General features: G+C 39.8%; 2 protein-coding genes across 4 annotated transcripts in view; one reads left to right on the forward strand and one right to left on the reverse strand.

Moving 5' to 3' along the window:
* Window positions 1-22,760, forward strand: part of LOC136857030 (Golgi-associated PDZ and coiled-coil motif-containing protein) — a 524,409-nt gene that overhangs the window by 44,676 nt on the left and 456,973 nt on the right. The window lies entirely within an intron of this gene.
* The window catches only part of LOC136857029 (putative leucine-rich repeat-containing protein DDB_G0290503), a 232,993-nt gene that overhangs the window by 13,279 nt on the left and 196,954 nt on the right, over window positions 1-22,760 (reverse strand). For all 3 annotated transcript variants that reach the window (XM_067135377.2, XM_067135376.2, XM_067135375.2), the window contains one exon: window positions 15,937-16,108. In XM_067135377.2, coding sequence (XP_066991478.2) covers window positions 15,937-16,108 — 172 coding nt within the window. The remainder of the gene's footprint in view (window positions 1-15,936; window positions 16,109-22,760) is intronic.

Raw genomic sequence — 22,760 nt, forward strand, 5'->3', positions numbered from 1 at the left:
ATGTTCATCCATCAGTTTTAAGACCTCTGCTTCTACTTTATCTGGTTCCACTGCTTTTCCGTCCATCTGATTGATGGCTGTTTGAACTTCTTCTTCTAATATACCTGTGTCGCTTATTGCATTTGTATTTTGTGTAAAAGCACATCTAGTGTCATGAAATAAATCTTCTATATATTTTTTCCAATTCTTTTTCTTGTCTTCCAAATCCACCATCAAGTTCCCGGCTTCATCTATTAACTTTCCACCAGTGCCATTCCTGTATTTCCCTGTTACTTCTCTTACTTTCCTGTGTACATTGAAGCTGTCATACCTACTTTGATATAACTCAATCTCCTCACATTGCTCCACTTTTTCTTTTTCTTTTGCCTCCCTAATCTTTCTTCTGATGTCTGCATTTATCTTTCTGCATTCTGCAGGTTTTCCTTTATTGACTCTTCTTTTCTCCATTAGGTTCAGTATTTCATCTGTCATCCATGACTTTCTCTTTTTCTCGTCCGGTTTCATGTACTTCTCTCTTATTTGCTGAACGGCGTTTTGTAGTTTAGTTAATTCTAATTTGACATTATTGCTGGTGATGTTTTCCTCTGTGATAATCTTCAAGTTAAGTTCTACTTGCATGTTCTGTTTCACTATTGGGTCTTTGGTTTTCCTCAAATTGTAGTTTTGCCTGTTCTTCCTCTTCACTTTCTTCATTTTGACTTTGAAAACTCCAACAAGTGGTGTGTGATCTGAGTTGACGTCTGCACCTGCGTATGTTTTCACTGCGGTGCAACTGTTCCTGAAACGTTTATTTACCAATATGAAATCAGTCTGGTTTCTCACACATTTCCCGGGTTTGTCCATTGGAGACTTCCATGTATATAGTCTTCTAGGTGGGAGTTTAAACCAAGTGTTCATGATCACTAAATCATTTTTGACATCGCAAAACTTTCAAGATCATCCCCTCTGGAATTTCTCTCTCCGAGTCCAAACGGTTCTACCATGTCTGATGTCCTACCTTCCCCCACTTTCACATTGAAATCTCCCATCACAATTGTCAGGTCATGTTTGTTAATTTTCCAAAATTCCATTTATGCTTTTGTAGAATTCTTCTACCTCTTCATCTTCCTTGTCCATTGTAGGTGCATACACGTGTATTATGTTTATGTCAATAGGCCTAGCACTCAGCTGTAACATCATTGCTCTGGCTGATACGGGTGTGAAACTTTTGAGACACCGTGCTACTTCCGCTGAAAGTATTACACCGACTCCATGTTCATGCGTTCCATCAGCTCTACCCGAATATAGCACTCTATGTTTATTTATGGAAACATCTCCCGTATTCGGCCATCGCATCTCACTAACACCAAGTATATCTAACTCCATCCTATCCATTTCTTTCGTATTATGTATTTTTCCTCCTTGACTCATTGTTCTCACATTCCAGGTTGCCACTTTAAGTTTTTCTTGCCACTTGATTTTCTTCATGCCAGTACTCACTACTGTTCCTCCCGGAGATCCGACTGAGGAACTTACTCCGGATGATGATAATTTCGTCATGAGCATAGCCATAATGATTACTAGGACTTGCCATCAGGCCTTTAATGTAGTCGTTGTCCAGTGCGTTCTACATCCTTATGCCGTTGACCACCTTTGTGGTTCCTCCGCCTTTAAAGCCAGTTGCCCAACTCAACGACAAACGAGTGCCCTTTAAGGGCCAATTAAGGCGAGAGAGGATATTTCTGTCGGGGTTTTCTCCCTTAGCCTTTGATAGTCCCCTATCAACCTGCAAGGCAGCAGGTTGTACTCGTATTAATCCCCAAGTACAGGGCTGCCTCTTCCGCAATCTCCACCGTTCCGAAGTCCATCTTCTCCGTTAAAGATTCCATTGAGGTCTTCATTCGTAACCCTGAGCTGGGACCCTTACCAGATGTTACACACCGGGCCAGTGTGCTCTGGGACTCACATAGGCAGGGGCGCCACTCCCTGGGTAGGGCTACCCCCGAAGAGGGTCCCTACCTGCTACCAGAACCATGAAAATACTTGTGATTAATACCACCACCCGGGGAACACCGTGGGTCGCTTTTATTTGCGCGTAGTACTACTATGTTGGGTACCAAATAGGTTTGTGATTAGTAGGAAACGAGAGCGCGACGGCTTTTACAGTACCTGTGATTAGTAGCACTATATGAGCGACACCATGGGATGAGGGAACCCATGGTTCTGGTTTGCGTATGATTAGTACCCACTATATGAGGAACACCACGGGATAGTACGAGTCCCTGTGGTTAGTACCCTTATGTGATGAACACCATAGGTTTGCATTGCCTGTAAATGGCGCCGCAATGTGCGAAACAGCGTAGGTCTGTAATACATGTACGAATTTCATTGCCTGTTAGTAATACCATAATGTGTGGAATACCGCGAGTCTACGCTACTCTTGATGAGTACCGCAACATGACAAATACCATGGTTCTGCTTTCCTAGCGATAGGGGCCGCTGACTTGGATTTTGGACCCCTTTCGACTACAAGTATCGTCGATTCAGTATTGTGCTATAGAAGTCGTCCCTACGCCAGCTTCCGTGCATGTGAGGCACTGTGGGTCGGCTCCACTGATCGTTTTAAATTCATATCCATCCCTCCATTCATTCTTCGTCCTCGCGTTTCGAATTGTGGTCAGTGGATGTTTTTTTAGGCTTATAATTTTTCATTTCATTCGTCTCATTTCGTACCATTAAGGGCCGATGACCTAGATGCTAGGCCCCTTTAAACAACAAGCATCATCATCATCATCATCATTTCTAACCGAGTGCAGCCCTTGTAAGGCAGATCCTCCGATGAGTGTGGGCGGCATCTGCCATGTGTATGTAACTGCGTGTTATTGTGGTGGAGGATAGTGTTGAGTGTGGTGTGTGAGGTGCAGGGATGTTGGGGACAAGCACAAACACCCAGCCCCCGGGCCATTGGAATTAACCAATGAAGGTTAAAGGGAATTGAACCCGAGGCGCTTTGAACCGAAGGCCAGTACGCTGACCATTCAGCCAACGAGTCGGATATAGAAAAGAATGAGCGCATTATATTGTATGTTCTTCACATTTAACATTTTATCAGAATTTGAATTATCAAAATGTAATTCACCTTCCATACCCACAACAAAAATTATATCTGTAGGTTCAGTCGTATCTGATAAAAGTATGCCTGCTAGTAAGTTATTCAATAACATGCGCTCATTTTTTTTCTTGGAGTGTACGTTCTTGGCCTATTTTAGGATGAAGGTGTAAAATAGAATTCTTTTACGCGTGCTATATGTATATTGACTTAGATGAATGGATAATCAAGTAGTAAAGCAATAAGATGTGTCATATTATTACAGTAAATGTTGAAAATGCTCTCCCTCAGCGTGTAGACAAGAGTTGCAACGTGTAGTGATATTCCAGTTCACTCTCTCCCTCTCTGCAATTCAACCTCATGAATCTTAAACATTTCGGTGCGAATTGCATTTATCAGGTCTTCTATGTTGTAGGGTCTACTCCTATACATTCTGTCTTTCAAACTACCCTACAAATAAAGGACGCAAAGCGTTAAATCGGGAGAGCGAGCAGGCCATCTGCACGACTGATTCTGTCCCCGGAAACACCACGCACTGCATTCATTGAATTACGAGCGGTATATGCTATAGCTCTGTGATGTATATATCCGATCGACCTTTCCTGTTCAGTCGTTTGAGGAAAATCTCTTTCAATATTAATTCTGTGCATCGGTCAGAATTAATGGTGTCGTTAAAGAAAAATTGGTTCTACAATTCTTTTAGTACTAATAGCCTACCGCACTCCTATTTTAAGGTCATGAAGTGGAGTTTCTTTAATTATTTTTCGATTCTCACGTGACCAATACCGGTTATTTTGCGAATTTACACGTTTATTAGAAAACAGTACTAATTTAGGATTTAATTCACCACTGTTGACAGACTGAAGAAGCCATCTGCAATGATGTTTACATAAGACTGGATATATTGGGCTTAAATTTCGATTCACGATTTTTCACAAATATTCGGAATGTTTTCGTCGGTTGATACAGCCGGTTCTTTAACGCATGTATTATCTAGTACTGAACCCAAAATTTTAAAATTTATTCACAATTTTCTTAATTTCTTAACGGTTAGACATTCACGCTCCAGGAATTTGTCGCAGAATTTTCTTAACACTCTCCCTGCAGGTTTTTGCTTAAGAAATCTACAGTACATTAAACTATGCTGTTTAATACTCAGAAGCCATGAAACGCACTAAACCAATCAGTTACTGCGGTATAAGAAGCATCGCACACTAGCCCAGACCACCTGTAGGCCTACATGCCTTTCCGCCATTTTGATTCTTATGTGCGCGCGAGGGTCATGTGATCAGCCTTTAGTTTCTCCTTAAGCGCCCACTGTCCCACATTGAATGAAGGTATTGATTGCTTTGATGTTATAAATATGAAGTTAATTTGTAACTGCATGGTCTTATACAGGCTTTATAGGCAATGTATAATACAAAATAGTACGTATTTCCTGATGATGGTTGCCCACTTGTATTTCCTCTTAAAACAAATTACCACCATTACCACCACCACTACCACTTGATAATGGATATTGTGAATGATAAACGGGTTGTATTTTTTAAAAATTGAACACCTCTTTGAATTTCGATAACGTGCTCTGTTGGATTTTAACAGAAATATACCGACACGAATAAATTTTAAGGGGCTGCAACATATTATTTATTATTAGCATCATCAAATACATCGCAATTGGGAAATATCCCGGTGACAATGATCACTTACGGTAGTGTGATAAGAAAGCAAAAGTTAAAAACATAATTAGCCAACAACGACGATGACAAGAACACAACAAGAAATTCCATGGAAAGATAATATTACAAGAAATACTACTAGTTTCATATTCTATACCGAGCGAGAGGCTGCGCGGTTTCAGTCATGTAACTGTCAGCGTCACGTAGCTGTGAGCTTGCATTCGGAAGATAGTGGGTTCGAATCCCACTGTCGGCAGTCCTGTAGATGGTTTTCCGCGGTTTTCGATTTCCACACCAGGCAAATGCTGGAGGATGTACCTTAAAGGCCACGGGCCGCTTCCTGGCCTTTTCATATCCCATCGTCGCCATAAGACCTATCTGTATCTGTGCGACGTAAAGCAAATTTAAAAAAAAAGTAAATTAAGAATGGAATGTGACCTCTTTCTGTAAAACAAGACTGTAAGTTTAAGAAAACATTACTTAAATGTGATTTTTTAAAATAATTACTGCCTGAGCATGTTACTCAATATTGCAAACTTTGAAGATTATGTAAGTTCTGTGGAGAAATCAGACTACTACCAAATACAGTATAGACAAGACTTTGAGTAAAATCGGTGATTATATCCCATTTGTAACAAATATTACAGTGATATTTCGTGGATCATCATCATTCACATAACTATATACGACACTTCCGGATTTAGCCTTGTTAAAATGTGAGACAATTAGCAACTGGCGTGATCTGAAAATTCGCGTTGAATTCAAATATCAATGGTAATTCATATACGGAAACGGATAAATAAATTACGTCTAGAAAGAACATGTTATTAAGGTATTAACTTCAAAGTTGCTAAAGCAGTTCTGGATAAATGGAAGAAGAATTATTTAACAAGTTATTATTTAAAGACTGAAATTGGACATGTAATCAAGATGTGAAATGCACTGCTGTGAAAGGGCTTCATTTATCTTTCATTTATGCATTTTTTTTTTTTTTTTTTGCATTCCTGCCTGAACGTTTCCGGTTAGATTTGTCTACTAATTAAAAAAAAAACATTGTATCATCACATTAAGACACTTGTCAATAACCAGATCGGCACATTCCCTTCTTTTTCTCTTGGAAGGACTACCCCTTCTAGAACGGTCGGTAGCATTTGATATTTCATTTTTTGGAATATTCTGTATTGGGAGTAACGGAGTCCCACTCCTATTTGACAGGCGATGGACTCCTTCCAAACAACTTGGCGAACGAAATGGAATTCGATGGGGAGCTATCAATATTAAGGGGCTTATTGAAGAAATAAAGTAGAACTGCCTGAGTCAGCAAAGAGGATGCTGGATGTGCGAGGAGTAAGTAATATTCGGGTAAGGGGAGATAACGAGGAAGAGATAGGAGATTATAAAGTGTACTTGACGGGTGTTAAAAAGGGAAGGGCAGAGTCTAGGGTAGGAATGTTCATCAGGAATACTATTGCACGCAACATAGTTTCTGTTAGGCATGTAAACGAGCGAATGATGTGGATAGATTTGGCAGTTGGAGGAATCATTACAAGAATTGTCTCAGGGTATTCACCATGTAAGGGTACAGACGAGGATGAAATTGACAAGTTTTATGAAGCATTGAGTGACATCGTATTCAGGGTCAACAGCAAGGATAGGATAGTGCTAATGGACGATTTCAATGCGAGAGTTAAAAATAGAACTGAAGGATACGAAAGGGTGTTTAGTAAATGTGGGGAAGATATGGAAGCCATTAGGAATGGGAAACGTGTGCTGGACTTCTATGCTAGTATGGGTTTAGCAATTACGAATACATTCTTCAAGCATAAGGCTATTCACCGTGTGACGTACACACTCTTGCCCACATATGTGCGACAATATGTGACGTGCCGGGACACCTTAAATTTTAATATAAATAAATACTCGCTCATTTGCTTCTCCATAAACAATTTCCCATGGGCGTCAGCCTTAAAAATATGGCTTGAAAACGATAGTTGACAATTATTATTATTAATAGTAGTGGGACTCTAAATACTTCCAGAGGTGGGATGACAGAACACTTAACCATTAAGTACACACGAACTTGGAAATTAAGGATCAATAATAATAATTTATGAAAGGACCAATTAAAATAGCTATTTATGACGGCATATTTGCGAAAACTGAACTTACAAAAACAAAAGAAAAATTGAATGAAATACGATTTAAGAAAATGAACTGTTACGCGGAGACTTGCAGTAATGTATGCTATTAGTTCACTATTTGTAGATTCTGGTATCTGGACACGTTCGATGATGTAGAAGCTGTCTGATGATCCTCTCATTCTGCAGTGGTCATTTCTCGTAGTAGGTACCAGTCCTATTTCTGATTCGTGCATTGGCCACTAATTGGAAAACGGCTTTCCTGACTTTAACACTTTCTATAGTACTCATTACATAATGTGGTAATGGGCCCTAATTTCAATATCAAAACCACTGTGGGTTACGTTCATGGAGATAATATACTCGTATTTTTCCGTATTACAGAATTGTAGCGTAACTAATTAACTTACATATCAAAAATATCTCCTGTTCTAGACAAGTCGAAACCGTCTCTCTTTCACTTTATCTCTCGTCATTGAGTTAACCATTTATCAATGAGAGTAACTTTGAGTAGTGGTCTACTCAGATGCGAAGTGAACTAAGTTAAGACCTTCAGACGTTCAGACCTCATCCGATGTAAAAGGCCTTCTCCGATGTTAAGACGCTCTCGATGCTAAGATGTTAAGCAGTTAAGCTATTCAGCTATCAAGACCTCCTCGAGCTCTTATCGTTGATGTATATAGGCTCCAAAATCTCCCTCCATCTACCATATAACGTAGTCCAGTAAGATCTCATGGTCTATCCCTTCTCCAATCCATCGCGGTATATCCATCATCTTGTTTCGTAATGTTCCTTCACATAGGTTGAAATTTTGCGGGCAAACAAAGCGTCGTATAGCGAATTTAAAAAAGTAGGAGTTAACATGTTATTACTGTGTCTTTAGAATATGGAGGGGGGTAAGCAATCTTGCAATCTAGATAAAGTCCTTTTCCTTGTAAATGGCTAAAATTAGCATGGTCACCTATCTATAAGCAAGTGAACAGCAAGGATTGCAACAACTAGAGAAGTATCTCATTGATTAGTATACGAGGCAAAGTATTCACTGGCATCTTGGAAGGGAGGGTGCGATCAGTGGTCGAGATGAAGTTGGATGAAAAGCGGTGTGGTTTAGCACCACAGAGGGGCTGTCAGGATCAGATTTTTAGTATGCGCCTGGTAATTGAAAAATGCTACGAGAGGAGACTTCAATAATTTAAAACCGAAACATGTTTTAAAACTTCTGTGTGCACAAGAACCGAACACCAGAGGGAACAAAGTCGTTGGATTTGGTCTGAACTGTACAGTTCTTACATTAATAATGTGCAAAACAGCGATAGACCGCGTGCCGCAATCGTCCGTTTTTCAGTTGATACAATACTGTTCTCCTGACAGAGTTGTAGTGGGTGTTGACTTAAATGGTAGGACTTTTATATGTATGTAATATGTACTTGTGAATCTAAGGATGATTTAAGTGAAGTTTTAAATGACCACAACGAACTTTGTGTTGATTTGAAAGGCAACCCCTTGTTAAAAATTGGAGATATTAATGCTAAACATAGTGGATGGGGAAGTCCTGTGACCAACAATCGTGGAAATAATTTTTTCGATTTTTGCTTGCGTCTTATGTGTTTGAACATTGATTTTTTAAAATCTTATATCCTTATCTTAAATATGTTGTGTTATTGTTCATCTTACGTGAGTTAGCGTTTTGTTACCAAGAATAATTGATCCTGAACTTATATTCGAGTATATACATTTCCGTTCATGTTGTGTTGGGAATCAGCTGTTTGTACCCGTAACAATTTAGCACAATGTCTTACTTCCGGTTAACTGTCAAATCGAAACTGACCGGGCGAGTTGGCCGTGCGCATAGAGGCGCGCGGCTGTGAGCTTGCATCCGGGAGATGGTAGGTTCGAATCCCACTATCGGCAGCCCTGAAGATGGTTTTCCGTGGTTTCCCATTTTCACATCAGGCAAATGCCGGTTCTGTACCTTAATTAAGGCCACGGCCGCTTCCTTCCAATTCCTAGGCCTTTCCTATCCCATCGTCGCCATAAGACCTATCTGTGTCGGTGCGACGTAAAGCCCCTAGAAAAAAATCGAAACTGATAGAAACGGAACTATAGAAGCTTTAAGTACGAGCGCTGATAATAATATTTTGACCATCAAAATTAGAACGGCTGGCATAGAAGTTATCAACATCTATAAACCTCCTTCCCAGCACTGGGTTAATGAAGCCATCCAGAATGTGGAACATCATACTGCCATCCTAAGGGATTTTAACAGTCGCCATACCATCTGGGAATATAAAGATACCAATTCAGATGGCAATAGTATACTAGAATGGGCAGAGGCTGAAGATATTTTCTTGATGTATTGGTACCTTTCACTCTGCTAGATGGAAACATGACTATAACCTAGATCTCTGTTTTGTTCCAAGGACCAACAGGGGATACCGCTCACCTGCAGAAGAAAAGTGTTAGACAATTTCCCCCGAAGTCAGCACAGGTCAGTTCTTCTGAAAGTCGGTATTGAAGTTCCAATCATATGATCAAATCCAGTGCCCAGATAGAACTTTACAAAGGCTACATGGGATTTCTTCACCAGTGAGGTGGAACACAACACAATAAATCCCACCAGTTGTTGAAAACTATAACCGTTTTACTGGATTGATATGTTCTATAGCAAAAAATCACATTCCCCGAGGATTTAGAAAGGAATTCATCCCAGGGTGGAGTGAGAGGTGCAATGAGCTGTATGAAGAATCACAACGCAACAATCAAACGGAAATCGCTGATGAATTACTGCATTGCTTAGACTCTGCCAGGAAGGAAAAATGGCATACACTGGCGTCTAGTATTAAATTTCGACGCTCCAGTAGAAAAGCATGGTCCCTCCTTAGGAAGCTGGGCAGTAGTACCCCTAATTACTATAGTAAGAACTCTAAAATAAAGGCAGAACATATAGTGAAAAGGAATGTTGGCTTAACCAACACATCAGCAGACACAAAAAGGGATGAAACAAGGCAAATCCTAAACGAGCTAAAGATAGAACTATCCAGAGCTGAAACAAACTCTCAGTTCTCCGCGGATTTTTCTGTTGCAGAGATCTCAGCTGCTTTGAAGGAAACAAAATCGGGGAAAGCAGCAGGTTTGGATGGTATCAATCCCGAATTTCTGACGCACGGTGTTCCTATAACTATGGAATGGCTTGCTAAATTCTTTAGTGACATCCTAAAGAAAAGAAGGCTCCCACCTCTTCTTAAAAGAACTGAACTCGTTGCTGTTGTAAGGCATGGGAAATGTAATGCGGAAGATAATCGACGTATTGCTCTACTGAGTATCTGCTACAAGTTACTAGAGAGATTGATCTATAACAGAATCTCAGTTACAGTACTTCAGTACATTCCAGTTGAACAGGCAGGATTCAGACCTAACAGGAGCTGTTGCGATCAGGTTTTTGGCACTAACCAGCCATATTGAGCAGGGCTTTCAAGAAAAAATGAAAACGGTTGCTGTGTTTATGGACTTATCATCAGCCTAGGATACAGTCTGGCGAAAAGGAATGATCCTGAAATTTCTAAAAAACTATCCCTTGCAAGACCCTAGCTTCCTTGCTCAACAACATGCTATACTTACTTACTTACTTACTTACTTACTTACTTACTTACTTACTTACTTACTTACTTACTTACTGGTCGGTGCTACAGTCCACGTAGGTCCTTCGTCTCATTAATCATCTGCCTCCATTTATCCCGTCGGCTTTCCTTCTCCAGCATTTGACTCCCATCTTTCTAAGGTCATCCTCGACATCACCAATCCTTCTCTTCCTGGGCCTTTTTCTCCTCCTTCTTCCTTCCGGTTTCCCTATAAAGACTTTTTTGACAGTACTGGTTTCTAACATTCTCTGAACATGACCAGCCCAACGAATTCTTCCCTGCTTAATTTTAACATTATCTGGCTGGCCAAACAATCCTTGCAGCTCTGCATTTGTCCTCATTCCTCTAACTGCTCGAAATACCTTTATCAATATCTTCCTTTCCCACCGTAACAGCCACTGTTCTTCTCTAGTAGTCATCACCCAGCATTCATTACATCACTATAGGTCTTAGTACTGTTGTGTATATTTTTATTTTCGTATTCCTACTGACATTCTTGGATTTAAACATATTTTGCAAGGCGTAAAAGCATCGGTTCCCACTTGTTATCCTTTCCTGTTTTTCCACTGAGATTTTATTGTCTGCAGTTTTTATTGAGCCTAGATATTTGAAAGTTGTCACTCTTTGATATCCCTTCCCATGTATTCTCACTGTGGTCCTTCCTCTTGCTCCCTCTGTGTCTCCCATCTTCATATACTTTCTTTTATTTATATTCACTTCTAACCCTAAGTCCCGTGCTTTCTATTCTAACAGAGCATAGTTCTCTTCAAGAGCTCTTTCGTTTCGTTCAATAATTGCCACATCATCAGCACATGCTATCACTTGTACTAATCTGTTCAAGATGGTTCCCCCTGGGTCGATGGGTAGTTGGCGTATTACTTTTTCCAGTGATAAACTGAATACGATTGTGGAGAGAACATCCCCCTGTCTCAGCCCCTTTTAAACTAAAAATGTATCTGACAGATCCTGTACCACTCTCATCTTGCATACTGTTGTTTTCAAGGTCATTTCTGTCAACCTAACCAATTTCCTCGAGATTCCAAACTCTTTCATAATTTTATAAATTTTGCCTCTATCTAGACTGTTGTATGCCTGTTTAAAATCAACATACAGCTGGTGCTGCTGCTTGTGCTGCTTGTCATACTCATAAAACTTCTCCAGTAATTGTCGCAATATAAAAATCTGATCCAGTGTAGAGCTTTTTTTTTTTCTTTTCTAAAACCTGCTTGGGAATCCCCTAGTATCCTTTCCATCCATAGTTCCAGTCTTGAGTCTAATATCTGAAAACCTTGAAAGTTCCATCCAGCAAAGTAATCCCTCGGTAATTTCCACATCCTGCCCTATCTCCTTTCTTATGTATTGGACATACTGTGTCCACTGTCCAATCCTTGGGCATTTTTTGCTTCATCAAAACCTCCTTTATCAACTCGGGTAATTACACACTCTACTCCTTCTCCCCCATATTTCAACAGTTCTGTCTCCATCCCATCTTCACCTGGGGCTTTGTTATTAATGCTTTGTTATCCTGACCTCCTCCTAAATGCGGCTGCTCTATTAACTCTTCATTCGATTCTCTTTCTTCCCCGTCATCACTGATGTTTTCTTCTTCTCTATCATCCTCATTATTTCCATTGAGTGCCTTGTAAAAATACTCCTGCCATCTTACGAGCACTTTGTTTTTGTCGCCGATGAGGTTTCCATCCTCGTCTTTAAAGAAAACAGCTCTTGGTTGAAATCCTCTCTTAAGATCTTTTGTTCTGTCATAAAACTTTCGTACCTCATTTCTATCCTTCATTTCATCCAGTTTTTCGATTCTCTTTCTCTCAAAAGCTCTTTTTTTTTAAATCTACATATCTTAATTGGCTCTTCTCCGCTTCTCTCTGTACTCTTCCACTGCTTGCCTTGGCCTCCTTTGAAGCATTCTTTTCCTAGCTTCATTCCTCTCTTGAATTAGTGTTAGGTATTCTTTATTAAACCATTATTCTTTCTTTATATGTTCCTTCTTTCCCAAAGTACCATCTGCAGCTTCACTGATAGTTGTTCTCAGTATCTCCCACTTACTTTCCACGTCTCCTTTCTCCCATACCTCCTTTCTTATTTCTCTTGCAATTCATTATTTTTAAGACCCTCTACATTATGCTTTGTCTTTCTTCTTACTTTTACCGTCCTTGCCAAGTCTATTTTTTGTCTGTATTTTATTCTTACAAGATAATGGTCTGAATTAGTATCAGCACATCTACAACTTCTAAAATCCATGATGTCTGATGCATGTCGCCTGTCTATGATAACATGGTCTATTTGATTTTTTGTTACACCGTCTGGTGATATCCATGTCTCCTTTGTGTTTTTCCGCGGATGACAAGTACTTTTGATTATCATCTGCTTCCCACTCGCAGAGTCAGTCAGTCTCAAACAATTATCATTACTGACTTCGTGCAGGCTTTCTTTCCCTACTATGTGTTTATACACCTCTTCTATTCCAATCTTTGCATTTTCATCTCCAAAGATCATTTTCAAGTCATGTCTTTGAACTTTGTTAATTTCATCTTCCAATGTTATGTAGAATGCATCTTTTTCCCCCTCTTCTGCGTCTTCTGTGGGAGCATACATTGTAACATTGAAGAATTTTGCCCGAAGTCTCAAAGAGCATATCCTATCCTTGATTGCAGTAACGTTGATCACGCTCTGCTTTACAGACTTTTGTATGAGGAACCCTGTGCCATTACTGCCTTCTTCTCCTCCACTGTACATCAGGATATGTTGACCAGGCATTATCATCCCGTGCCCCTTCCATCTTAGTTCCTGCAATGCTGCTATTTTCACTCCATACTTATCCAGTTCATTCCTTAATTCCTTCAACTTGCCAGTTCTCTTTAATGTCCTTATATTCCACGTTGCTACTATATCATTTTTCCTTAAGCCGTTTTTCTCGCCGGGTCGTCACCAAGTTATCCGCTTTTCGTGTAGTATGTCTTAAGGTATTCGTAACATTTGTATTTTTACGAGGTAGGGGAGTTAATCCTACGCCCGACCCCCAACCTGGAGGACCAGGGTATCACTCTTAGTCTGGATCATCACCTTAGACCTGTCCGGCTTGGGTGGCCCTACCAGGAGCATGTGCTCCCTCCGGCGTAGCTCTAAGGATCATTCAACAACATGCTATGCAATTGCCTAATTCAAGTACATCTCAATGGCAACATAAGCAGATCCTACAGATTAAGTGATGGATTGTCGCTGGGTTCTGTTCTTGCTTCACTTCTCTTCAATCTCTACACGGCAGATCGTCCATCTACTGCATGCCGAAAGTTTATATATGCTGATGACATAGCCCTAATAGCACAGTGTACAGACTTTGAGACCACTGGAGCCATTCTCACACAAGATCTCGTAAAAATGGATAGATACTTCAACACCTGGCGATTGAAACCCAATGTAAACAAAACGGAGATTAGTACCTTTCATCTAGACAACAGGAGAGCCCATTACATTCCACTAGTTCTATTCAGAGGCCAACAACTAAAATACTGCGCTCATCCAAAATACTTGACCAGCTAGGATTCATATCCGACCCCTGTGGGAAACTTGCTGGGTTCAACTTGCCAGGAAGAATCTGGGCTTCATTGAACAGTGTGGACCGGTCTTGGAAGATGCAACTTCTGGCTCCACAAGTGGAGAAAAAAATTCCAGCCCTCATTGCGACTGCGGTGACGCGGCTCAGACAGTCTTACCATGTTATGATGTGCCCACTTCGGAGCTTCCAGGGATGATACCACGAACTTCATGCAGCAAGTGAAGAGGCAGTGAACTGGCTAAATTCTCTGGACATTATACTATAAGTTACATTTCCATCCCTTGATTCTTTGTCCGATTGTTGTTCTACCTGCCTTAAGCATATATAGTGTTAAGTAGGTATATATAGTTTCTCTGTACAAAATAAATAAAAAAATTTACCTGCAACCATACGCTCCTGGAATTCTCTTCCGGCTGTAATTAGAGGCATACGTAGTAAAAATGTATTTTAAAAGATATGTTTTAAATGGTGCATAAACTTAAATTAGTAAATGTAATGTTTCCTTGTAATAACCATCAGAAATTTATCTTCCGTTTATAACTATTCAGTCTAATTTCATAATTATAATTTGGAACCTTAAGATTATGTAGTTTGTACAATGTAACACATATAAGATGGTTTGGCATAACAACAGACTTCATAGACTGAGCCACCCCGTATAAAATAAGTGAGCAAATGAAATAAAGTTAAAAGACAAGGAAACTTGGACCTCAATACCTGTGAGCATTTAATTCGAAATTATAAAGCCAAACTCGAGTGGTTTGCCTGCAAGTTGAAGAGAATTTCGATAACCATTATGAGAACCGCTCTTTTGCTTTACTATGCGGAAACGATAGATTAGGTCCTTAGTTCTAGTCTCGAGCATCTATCCTGGAATAAATTGAGGTAGAAGTCGGAGAATTAGGCCATGAGCAACGTTCTGGTTTGAGAAAACAAAGTAAAAACAAATCTGTGATACATGCAGGGCATTGAGTCCAAGGCGACTGCTGCCCAGTTAAATGGCCTGCAGACATTAAAGTGCCATAATGTCAGCATGGCGACATCTTCGGTTGGCTTTCATGATCGAATCCTTCGTGTCTCGTATCAAGAACTCCTCAAGTGGTTCCACGAAGCTGAGTGAATCCCGTCCCAGCCCTCGGTCCAAGATTAAAATCCGTGGATGAATCGGATATCAAACCTGAGACACTCGTAAGAGGCTGGCGATTTGAGAAGGTGTTAATATCTAGTGTCGTTTCATACAGCTATTGAGGAGCTGTCGATGTCAGTAATAAATCTTTCAGGTCTCACTTTTGCTCTTTTCCTCTTCTATGTAACGTTGCACTGAGAGGCTAGATTTTCTGTACGAGCTGATAACGTTTTGTGAAAGTAGTCGAAATCAGCACGCCGCCCCCCCCCTCTCCCTTCTCCTAATTCACCAGCGCAGTCAATTTAAGGGGCGTTAAATGTAAAAAATATTATTATTGGCACTGTTATTAATACTAAGTTGTTATTACGTCATTTAATTTATATTTTCACTTATCTCAAAGTTGGCTGTAGAAATTACTGTATTCAGAAATGCCAAGTGATTTGCTCAAAAGCAACTGAAGAACCTGAAATGAAATGTGATATTTTTCTAAATGTATATGATTTACTTTATGTTCTTATTAACATTTAATATAATAATTGTGGAAACTGTTGTTTAAAGGGGCTTTTTGTAAGCTGATATTTACATATCAGTTTGTAAGTAACTTATGCGAGCAAGGAGCCTGTTGTGTAATTGCCTTTTCTCGCTCACCATATCGAATTTTCATAAAAATAAAATAACTACATTTTGTTGACTTACTGGATTTGCTTCGGTCGTTTTGCAGACAGCAGTAGCGATTAATCTGCACGGACATGGAACGTAATCCGTCCTGCAGTTCTCGTCTGGTAGCGTTGGAGAGTGACATGGAGTCCTTGGAGAGCGCCTCCAGCACCTGAGTCCGTCGCCACAACTCGTTGTACATGTTGGTTATCTGCAAAATCCACCGTACAGTTTTACTGTATAGAATATATGGAAGAAATAATTCAGTAATTATTTGTTTAACGTCTGTCGTAATTGCAAAAGAACTTATACATACGCTATGGTGTTGAAATTGTGTTTCACAGTAGTTCTTTAATATAGTAAAAGCCAACAAGACGGATTTGTCGCATTTAAAGACCCTGAAATGCCACCCACCTCAGTCGTAATCGGCCCCGTTATCTTGGAAACAGAAAATTACTGACTTACTGGTTTCTGGATGTAGATAAACAGGCCCAATCTGGATGAGCAAGAAATTACATAATTCATAAATCAACAATCAGGGAGTGATAAGAGGCGAGAGTAGGAAATTCAGTACCGGCTGATGGCCCAGAAGTGCTGCATGCTGTAGCTTCAAGCTCTAATAATAAACCACCAGTGCCGGGCTGAGTGGCTCAGGCGGTTGAGGCGCTGGCCTTCTGACCCCAACTTGGCAGGTTCGATCCTGGCTCAGTCTGGTGGTATTTGAAAGTGCTCAAATACGTCAGCCTCGTGTCGGTAGATTTACTGGCAAATAAAAGAACTCCTGCGGGACTAAACTCTGGCACCTCGGCGTCTCCATAAACCGTAAAAGAGTAGTTAGTGGATCGAAAAGCAATTATTATTATTATTATTATTATTATTATTATTATTATTATTATTATTATTATTATTATTATTAAACCACCAAAACCCGATCATATCCCAGCTGATATTTTAAAACTGATTGCAGAAGACAATATTGATCAGATCACCAAGCTCTTTCAACACAATATACAATAGGCCTACAGGTGACTGGCTACAATCAACATTTATTTGCATATCGAATAAATCGTACCCAAAGAAATGTAGTAGGCTAATTACCGCCTCATAAGTCAAATAAGCTATATGCTGAATATATTTCTACATATTATATATGCACGAGATCGAAGTGCGAAATATACGTGGACGATAACCAAATGGGGTTCACAAATGGCTTTGTTACCCAACAGACATTTTTCAGTGTCAGTGTTCTCTTCGGAGACGCCAGGAACAACGCTAAATGTATCTGCATGTTTCATTGACTGTGGGAAAGCATTCGACAGTCAGACACGAAACAGCTGATCGAGATCCTCAAGCCGAAGCAGATATAAAATGTATCTGCATCGCACTAAATCTTTATTGGAATCAGCGAGAGACAGTTAAGATTGGGGTTGCATACTTTCACCGCTCATATTGAACCTCTATGCCATTCACATATTCAGAGCAGCCTTGCATGATACTGGGCTAGGTGTGAAAGTAAATCGAGCCGCCATAGTTAATATTAGATTTACAGATGGTACCCTAGTTATATGCGACACTATAGAAGATCTTCAGGAATGGTTCCTCAGTAGAATTCATCCCAGTGAATTAAAATAGGATCTAAACAATACCACAAAAGATAAGTTCATGGTATTTAGCAGAAGCAACCATAAAGGTGCCTCCATTTCATTACATAGTCAGTATGTAGAACGAGTAAGTCAGTTCACGAGCCTTCGAAGCACCACATCGGATAAATCTGGACCCTGCAAAAGATATCAGACGCCGTGTTGAGATTTCTAGATCATTTTTTCTAAACATGTCGATCTTTTGTGAGGATAATCTAAACCTCAAACTCAATCAAAGGTTGTTAAAATGCTATGGCCCGGTTTCATCAACACATGTTAGTACTTAACATGGTGTTAAATCATTTTAACATACGATTTAAGAAAATTTGCGTTTCATCAACAAATGTTAACATTAACAAATGTTAAACTGCGTATTAAAGTTAACATCAGCCATTTCCAATGTTAAATGGCTAACATTAGCATTTAGCAACCTGTTCCAAAATGGCTGCTGAGAATCTCGCTTTCGAAGCGGAATTGCTCTATTTAGATCTTTTACAAAACAATCCTGATCGAAGAAGAGTTCAGCGACGTAATGACTTTGAAAATTTGACGGATCCGAAATTTCTTCCCAGATACAGGTTATCGAAAACAGTCGTTGCTAAGGTTGTTGACGAAATTCAAGTGAGGTTAGAATATCCTACGAAGAGAAACTTACCTCTTTCTCCAATGTTGCAGGTACTGATAATATTACGAGTTTTTGCTACAGGTTATTTTCACATAATGGCCGGAGACAATGCTGGAATTTCTAAAGCCACTGTTAACAGAGTTGTTTGTCGAGTGTCTGCAGCAATAGCATCCATGAGAAGGAGGTATATAACATTCCCTTCAGTAGAAGAGTGTCAGCAAATTATCCGCGACTTCTATGAAATAAGTCGTTTTCCTGGTGTTTGTTCTACGTGCAATAGATTGCACACATGTAAGAATCCAAACACCTGGAGGCAATCGGGCTGAAATATATCGTAATCGAAAGGGATATTTCTCTGTTAATGTTCAGGTGATTAGTGAGCCTAACCACCAAATCAGGGATATACTTGCTAGGTGGTCTGGTTCTGCACACGACAATACAATATTTAATAACTCCCATATCGGAGCACAGTTTGAAGTGGGACAATTAACGAAGTGATTTTGTTAGGTGACAGCGGATACCCGCTAAAAACAGTATCTGTTTACCCCATTGAAACCCTCGCGGACTTTTCCCGCGCCTCGTCCTTTCCTTTTATCGTCAAGCCATCAGTGCGCTTGCGCTCAATAACATATATATTTACTAACTAATTCAATTAACAACTCGTTTTCGAAGGAGGAAAAATTAGAACTACGATTCCGTTTCAGTTCACGCGCCATATTTTACAGCTGTGCTCAAACAAAAGCGCATCGGAGCGCGCTGTAAAACAGCATGTTCGTACCACTGCCTCCTTCATTCGCACCAGTTCGCAATATTGGGAGAGTTAACATTTCACAAGAAAAGTTTGATGAAACGCAAGAAACCTAACAAGATGTTAAATTTCTAACTCCGTATTAACTAACTACTTGTTAGTATATATTTAACATGTGTTGATGAAACCGGGCCTATGTCTGGTCAACACTGATTGATGGGGTAGAGGCCTGGACTGTCAACGTTTCATCCAGGAGTAGATTAGAGGCCTTTGAAATGCGGTTACATAGAAGAATAATCAGAATATTGTAGATAGATCTCGTAAGAAAATTGTTAAGGAGAGTTAGAGTAGGAAAATAGCCTTTTTAGACCATGTTTTACGGTGTGGAATGTATAGGCTTCTACACTTGATATTGGAAGGGAAGATAGATAGGTAAACGAGGAGCTGTAGACCACGGATGTCGTGGCTCTAAAACATCAAAAGTTTGGACCGTTATCAACAACACCGTTTAACTCCTCAGATTAGCCGAAGAAATAGCTTCTTTCTACAGCGTGATCGTCAATGTTTGTGGCACCGGATATGACACTTGAAGAAGAAGAAGAAGAACTAGTTCTATACCAAATAAGCAAATCTCCTTGCAAATGAATCTTTGGTACAAAGAGAATGTCAAAACTTGACCCGACGAAACTTCACTGCCACGTAAAAGTTTGAGGCTCTTTCTTATATAGAAACATCTCGAGGTGCCGATGTCATGAGATACCGTGATCCCTCTTTACATGGCATTTACCTGTTCACGTATTGGCTCAATCACCTGCATTTTTATGGCATATTTGAACTTCACAAACCGGGTGATTTGGCCGTGCGGTTAGGGGCGCGCAGCTGTGAGCTTGCATCCGGGAGAGAGTGGGTTCGAACCTCACTGTCGGCAGCCCTGAAGATGGTTTTCCGTGGTTTCCCATTTTCACACCAGGCAAATGCTGGGGCTGCACCTTAAGGCCACGGCCGTTTCCTTTCCACTCGTAGGCCTTTCCTATCCTATCATCGCCATAAGACCTATCTGGGTCGGTGCGACGTAAAGCAAGTAGTAAAAAAAAAAAAAAAAAAACCTTCACAATGTCTGCTGTGGTTAAGTCCATCGTTAACTTCACACTTAAATCTCCATACAGCATTGCAGCAACCTTACCGATTTCTTCATATCCAGGGTTATTTGAAAGTACAGTGTCCATCTTCAGTTTTGCTATATCTGCAACTTTTACCTGAAAACGATTTTCACAGTATTATTCACAATTTCTAAACTTTCAGAAAATGCTAGATGCGTTTTAAGTGCTTTCGTGATTTCTGACAAATTATGCTGAATGTAACTTTCGTCATTCCTCACACACTTGTCATAGACAGCTGTTTTTGCAGCTTTAGTTGAGGCTGGACCTTCAGATTCTGTGGCATGCAGAACGGTCTTAATACAGTCCTATAAAGTAATACAAGGGAATGCCCGAATTAAGAAATAATTGGGAAACCACTGGCACACTGTTGATTACAAAAGTTATAATATGAAATGTTTAAATGTATTTAAATGTACGTAAATTGTTAATTTGTTTCTCCATTATTGAGAGGACTGTTAATTGAATAGAATTTAATATCTTTTAGCTGAAATATGTACTATATTGATTTCCGTGACTAAGAATATGGAACATATGTGCTAAACTCTAAAATATGGACAAATATGGAAAATAAACAGTATTTTTCAACTCGACACGTCATGATTTGTAAAAATAATACAAAATCTAATTAATTTTAATTTCCTGAATAGATGTGTATTTACATAGAAATCCGTTCCCTGTTCATTAGAATTGAAAGCTGTTTCTACAGTTAGACATGTAGACTAGTCATCGCGCCGATGCCGCGTGGAAGGATTCTTCGGTAACATTTTGCACTCTGCTCTCATTTCCCTATCGCAGTTCCAGTTGAGCCATCTCATCTTTCATCTACTGCTTTAAGGCACCATTGTCTATTTAACTTATCTTTTCTTTCTCCATCCTTATCCGACCTCCCTTGATCAACACTTGTTCTTTTCCAATCCCGACGGTATTAGATTTTCGAGGCTTAGGTAGTCTTTCACTTTCACGCTCTTAGTGACCTTCGTCTTTTGCTGCCGATATCGTCACTTTCGAAGTGTCGAATTTCTTCCCTTTTTTCCTCTTATTAGGGTTAATAGACGACGGTTGCCCAGTTCTACTTCCTCGTAAAATAATAACCATCGTCGCCATAAGACCTATCCGTGTCGGTGCGATGAAAAGCAAAATAGCAAAATAATAATAATCACCACCACCACCACCGCCGCCGCCGCCGCTGCCTCATTCCCTTCCTGTTGAATTCTTGAATTTGCTGCATTAATAGAAAGTTGTTCATTTAAACAGACTAGATTTTCAAAATATGATTTTTATTCATTGTTTCTTTAGGACCTGGTAAGAGCTCAGCTACTACTTACTTTGGAGTTTATATTGTGATGGTTTTATTAACGGACATTTGACGTTTTGTGAAAGTTATTTCTGAAGTCCTCCTCATATGCCAATTCTTCTCATTATTTGCAGAGATCATTGCATATTCTTTGTAGTATAGTCCTTATTCAAATTACACTCATAAAAAAGTTAACCACATACAGCACCAGATTCTGTTGTGTTCAGGGGAAACAGATATCATAGTATTTAATGTGAAATTTAGAGTAGTGAATACAGCGAAAACATACACTTCTCGAGGACTTTTGACGCAGTATGAAAAGAAAAAATCCCAGTATGTGATTCAACCAAAAAAATTAAGGGACATCCTCAGTTAGGTCACAAATTAAATAACAGTTTACAATGCAGTCACATGAGTCAATAACGTGTTGGTCCTCGCGAACCTTGTGGCACTCTTGAATGCGACGGGGCATGCCCAGTACCAAATCAATGAACATTTCTTGGGGCCAACAGTCCCACTCCTCGATGGCAGGATCTTTTAAGGCCTGGTTAATGGTGGATGTTGATGGTTGGAAATTACTCTTTGAAGAGAGATCCATGTATTCTCTGTGCAGTTCATGTGCGGGGAAGACGCTGGTCAGTCCATTTTGCGAATCCCACGTCCCTCCAGGTATCAATTCCATAGCCGTTGCACGATGTGAAAGAGCGTTATCGTCCTGTTGAGTAAGAATGTAGTGTTTTAGCACTGCGACCGTCATGTTTCCTTGAATGTGAATCCGTAGTGTAAGCGGCCGAGTATAATAGTCTACCTATCCAGAATTGTGCTGAACCTCCAAGCTGTTGGCTACGTTCTACTGAGAATAATTCATTGTAATGTTTTCTTGTTGTCCTCCATATGTGCAGAGAGTTGTCACCAGGGTATACATCAACATTCACTTCATCGTTGAACATTCTGGAACATACATCTTTTGTTCAAGTCTGATACGTGCTCTAGTCCATTGAACGCGATGCTGTGATGCCTTGGAAGGGGGCTGAGGGGTCTGCTTAAATACAGTCCCCCATCATGGAACGTATTGCGCACAATAGTATTATCCTGAACTAGTACCAATAGGTAGTGCGCGTGAACTACTCAGACTATGCCATTCCACCTTCATTTGTTTCAGGGCTTGAAGGTTAGCATATTGCTGTCATTTAATCCATTAAATGACTCATAAATACTGTTCACAGATTTTGACAACAGAGTTCATTTTCATTTAATGTTTCAAGCCCTGGAAAGAGGTAGATTTTGTCTGCAGGTATTTCCAATTTCACCAGAATACTATTTCTTTTTAACAATTATGAAATTGAGAATGGCTAAAACAGACAAGGAACTTGCAAAAGATTTTGATTTAAATGCA

The sequence above is a fragment of the Anabrus simplex genome, chromosome 1, assembly GCF_040414725.1.
Source record: "Anabrus simplex isolate iqAnaSimp1 chromosome 1, ASM4041472v1, whole genome shotgun sequence".
NCBI classification, from domain to species: Eukaryota; Metazoa; Arthropoda; class Insecta; order Orthoptera; family Tettigoniidae; genus Anabrus; species Anabrus simplex.